This window comes from Hyaena hyaena, unplaced genomic scaffold (genome assembly GCF_003009895.1).
Source record: "Hyaena hyaena isolate Hyena2069 unplaced genomic scaffold, ASM300989v1 scaffold_783, whole genome shotgun sequence".
NCBI classification, from domain to species: Eukaryota; Metazoa; Chordata; class Mammalia; order Carnivora; family Hyaenidae; genus Hyaena; species Hyaena hyaena.
The window spans coordinates 860,354-864,828 of record NW_024081416.1 but is presented as its reverse complement, the minus strand read 5'-3'; the positions used below and the strand labels follow the sequence as shown (position 1 = coordinate 864,828).

At 63.0% G+C, this 4,475-nt stretch overlaps 1 protein-coding gene and 1 long non-coding RNA gene across 2 annotated transcripts in view; one reads left to right on the top strand and one right to left on the bottom strand.

The window, feature by feature from the left end:
• LOC120221538 overlaps positions 1-1,166 on the top strand; it is a 2,191-nt gene extending 1,025 nt beyond the window's left edge. The window contains exons 2-3 of the long non-coding RNA XR_005525824.1: positions 864-977; positions 1,090-1,166. This is a non-coding gene — a long non-coding RNA (uncharacterized LOC120221538). The remainder of the gene's footprint in view (positions 1-863; positions 978-1,089) is intronic.
• CHRNB2 (cholinergic receptor nicotinic beta 2 subunit) overlaps positions 1-4,475 on the bottom strand; it is a 7,887-nt gene extending 3,412 nt beyond the window's left edge. Inside the window, exons 1-5 of the mRNA XM_039218997.1 lie at positions 4,412-4,475; positions 3,089-3,234; positions 2,869-2,913; positions 2,092-2,201; positions 504-1,383 (exon numbers count right to left, since the gene is read on the bottom strand). Of these exons, the coding sequence (XP_039074928.1) occupies positions 504-1,383; positions 2,092-2,201; positions 2,869-2,913; positions 3,089-3,234; positions 4,412-4,475 (1,245 nt within the window). The remainder of the gene's footprint in view (positions 1-503; positions 1,384-2,091; positions 2,202-2,868; positions 2,914-3,088; positions 3,235-4,411) is intronic.

Below are 4,475 nucleotides of genomic sequence, written 5' to 3'. Positions count from 1 at the left end.
GGGGCGGGGGGGGGGGAGCGCGCAGCACCCTCCCCCTGCGCGGCTGGAGGCTCGCGCAGGGTGTGCGCCAAGCGCAGGGGTGCTCCGGGAAGCCCTCGCCTCCCCCGGTCCCTCCTCCGAAACGTTTTCCCCAGGCCCGCCCGGTCCCCGGGGCCCAAAGGAGCAGAAAGGGGTCCGGGACTTGGGACCGTTCTACCCGCGGAACCTCTTCTCCCCTCCCCCCACCCCAGGCCGCCCTCACTTCTCCCCTCCCCCCACCCCAGGCCGCCCTCACTTCTACCCGCCCCCACCCCGTGGGGCCCAGAGCTGCGATGGTCACATCACCAACTGGGCCTTGGGGGCCGGACGGGGGCCAGCAGCCGGCCGCCAAGCCACAGAGGGGTCCAGGCCGCCCGGGCCTGGCGCGCCCCCTCCCCCCACCCGTCCGCCGGGGGCCCCGCGGCGCCGCCTCCCGGAAGCCCGCGGAGAAGGCCTCACACTCGTCGCGCGGCCGCGCCACTCACGCTCTGATCGTCGTCCTCGCTGCGCACGTGGTCGGCGATGAAGCGCACGCCGTCCACCGCCGCCCGGAGCCCGCAGCCGCGCGCCGCGCCCCTCGGCGCCCCGGGGCCTTCGCGGACGCGCAGGGCGCCCGCCTCGCGCTCGCGCTCGCGCCGCCGCAGCCGCAGGCGCTGGCGGGCGCAGCGGGGGCGCGGCCGCCGCATGAGGAGCAGCGCGGGCAGCCGCTCCAGGAACACGGCCCTGACCCAGGGCGCCATGGTGTGCGTGCTGGGCGAGCGGTGGTGCACGTTGAGCACGCACACGCTGGTGACGATGGAGAAGGTGACCAGCACCATGGTGAACATGAGGTACTTGCCTATTAGCGGCACGTCCAGCGATGTGGGCGGCACGATCTTGGAGATGAGCAGCAGGAAGACGGTGAGCGCCAGCAGCACTGAGATGCACAGCGTCATCTTCTCGCCGCAGTCGGACGGCAGGTAGAAGACCAGGATGGCCAGCGAGGTGATGAGCACGCAGGGGATGATGAGGTTGATGGTGTAGAAGAGGGGCTTGCGCCGGATGATGAAGTCGTACGTGATGTCCACGTAGGTGGAGTCGTCGGGGTGCTCGTTGCGCCGGCCGGGCAGCGCCACGATGTCCCACTCGCCGCTGGGGGTGAAGTCGTCCATGCTGGCTGTGGGCGACTCGAGAACCATGTCGATCTCCGTGTGGTCGTAGGTCCAGGAGCGGAACTTGAGGGTGCAGTTCTGCTGGTCGAAGGGGAAGTGCTTGACCTCGATCTTGCAGGCGCTCTTGTAGATGGCGGGCGGCAGCCAGAAGATGCTGCCGTCGTAGGAGACCACGGCGTTGGAGTAGAAGGACACCTCGTACATGCCGTCGGCGCTGCCCGAGGAAGCGCTCGGTCAGCCGCAGCCCCCAGCGCCGAGTGCCAGGAAGACACGGGGCGGGCAGCCCAGGTCTGAGAGTCGCGGCCCAGTGGCACACAGCGCAGGACCCGGCTGAGCAAGAAGGGGCTCGGGGTGAAGTGCTGGGGGGGGAGGGCCTGTGAGGCCTCTCGGAGGCAGAGAGGGTGGGTGCGGGGGGCCGTCTGCTGCTTGGCGTGCACCCTGCAAGCTGGTTGGTGCCACAGGAGGGTGGAGAGGTTGGGGGCGCCACGGAGCCCCACGCAGTGAGGGGCACAGAGCAGGTGCGAGCGGGGCACGGGCCCGCCAGTGATGTGGGATCTTGGGGGTAAGTGGGGTTACTGTAGGAGACGGGCCGGAAGGGGGAGGAACTCGGGCCGCCAGGCGGTGCTGCAGGGAGGCCGTCAGCCCATGTTCGCGTCCCACTGCGGCTCCGAACACCCGGGGCTCCTATTTGGCTGGGAGGGGACTGGCCATGGCCCGAATCACCTCGGAGTCAGCGGGTGCCCCACCCCACAGCGCAGTGGTCTGGGCCTGTCTGGGTAGGGACTGTGTCTATGCCAGTGAGAGGTCCCTTGTGTCCCCAGCATGAGCTAATTTATTTCCCCAAGACTCCTTCCCTCCCAGAGCACTTGGTCATCTCACACACCCCCCGCCCCCCACCTTCCATTGCTCCCAGGCCACCTACTTGTTGTATAGGACCACATCCGGGAGCCAGATGTGTTTGGAAGGGAGCCGCACCTTCTTCATGTTGTCGAACTCCTCAGGTTTCCAGGTGAGCCGATAATCCTCCCATTCCTGGGAAAGGGAGTGAGAGCACTGCCAGCCGGTGCCCTTGGTGGGGCTCAAGGTCAGGACAGAGACTGGGAGGTGGGGCATCTGGCTTGAGGGGGCTTTTATTTTACTTTTTTTAATTTGTTAATGTTTTCTTTATTTCTGAGAGATACAGCGTGAGCAGGGGAGAGTCAGAGAGAGAGGGAGATACAGAATCCGAAACAGGCTCCAGGCTCTGAGCTGTCAGCACAGAGCCCAACGCGGGGCTTGAACTCATGACCTGTGAGATCATGACCTGAGCTGAAGTCGGATGGATGCTTAACCAACTGAGCCACCCAGGCGACCCTTGAGGGGGCTTTTAAAAGCCACATCGTCCTGACAGTGACTTATCTGCCCAGCAAATGTGGCTCGTAAAATACTTCCTCATTTAATATGCACATCTAAGCCAAGATATTACAATCTACATTTTACAAATAAGAAAATGGATGTCGCAGATCTTAACATGTTCAAAGTCACAGAGCTGGTGAGTGGAAGAACCAAGATTCAAATCAGTTATTTAGGATTCCAAAGTCTATACCTTTCTGCCTTTCTTGAGGGGATTACAGGAGGGAAAAGCACATGCAAAAAAAAAAAAAAAAAAAAGGAGGAAAGAAGACACCAGGGACGTGGGATGGGCAGGAAGAGCACTCACCTGGGTGAGCCAGACATTGGTGGTCATGACCTGTTCCCGCTCATGCTGCAGAGAAGAGAGAAGCTGCGGAGAAGGCCCCCCCAGCCTGCCGGCTCGGTACAAGCACCCACGGCCTTCCCACACCTCCCCACGCCTTGGGAGTTCCGGAGGAATAAGCACAAACATGAAGACTTTCTTGGCTGTTCTGACTTCAGTGGCAGTGTATGGGACCCGTACTCACCACACTAATGAGCTGGGCCAGTGACACCATGAGCTGTACTGTCACCAGCTCAGAGCCATTGGTGGCCGGGCGAATGAGCTTGTTGTACCGGGAAGGATCCAGGAGATGCTCCACTAGCCGCTCCTCCGTGTCAGTACCCCAGACTCCTGAGGGGGAGGGGCAGGGAGGAAGGAAGTAGGCAAGGAGGGCCCACCTAGCATCCCACTCTCCCTAGGCAAGTGGGACATCCAGGCCGAAACAGGAGCCTCCACCGCTCCATCCCTAAGGGCACAGCAAAATGCTTCGGTCATTCCCCTGGGGGCCCCTCATAGCGAAGCCCTTCCCTGAGGTCACTGACCAGGGAGCCCAGGGAGCCCCACACAGATGTCTCCAGCCTAAAAGCCCTTTCTTCAAGGATCGGGAAGACCTGCTCTTCCCGCAAGGTCTCAGACGGTGGTTTCAGGACTTGAGATTTCATGTTTTCATGGCTTCTCCTAAAAGATCCCTGCAGTTCAAGGAGAGTTGGGGATGGTGGTGAGAGGGAACGGCTGTTTATATCCCACCACACAGCCTTTGTCCTCGGTCGGCGCCCATCGTGTATACAAGTGACATTATGTGACTTTGGCTGTGACCCCACCCCACCCGCACCTTCAGAGGCACTGCTGGGTTGGAGTCGATGGCTGGGCCGGGCTGCCTGTGCTGGAGGTCAGAACATGTATCCAGTCCCAAGTCCCACACGCGTGGGAGCCCACCTCCCGTGCGAGACGGCGTGCAGGCGTGGAAAACTCGCTCAGTTGTGCAGTCCCTTCGCACCTGCCCCTGCACATACTCTCTCCCGCAACTCTGCACGGGTGTACCCCACCCCCTTGAGCTCCTTCCTGGCCCTCAGCCTGGCCGAGCGTCTTCCCTTCCAGCGCTTCTGTCTCACCCCACAAGAGAGTTGAGAAGTCACTGCTTGCCCCTTCCTGCCTTGCCCCTGCGGAGTGGCCAAAATGAGAAGCCCAATGTGGGGTACAGGAAATGATGGAGAGCTAAGGGAGGTTGCTAATCCAGCTGGAGTTCTTGTGAAAACGTTTCACAGCAAGTCAGGTGGCACTTCAACCGCAGCCTGTGCCCTCCTGACACCCCAGGAAGCCAGGGGAGACCCCCTTCCTCCTTCCTCCCTGCGCCCACGCCCTCCCCACCGCGGTGGCCTGCAGCTCCCTCGCTTCCTTGCGTCGCTTACTCCTTCGGGACGTCCTCCTCCCATTCGGTCCCCCAGACGCGCCCCCCCCCCGCGGACGCCCCCCAGGTCTGGAGGTCCCCCTTCCGCCCCGGAGCCCGGGAGCCCGGGGCGGTCCTCACCTGCGCGCAGCCCGAGGAGGCCGCAGCCGAGCAGCAACGCGGCGGGGCCGGGGCGCAGGGCCAT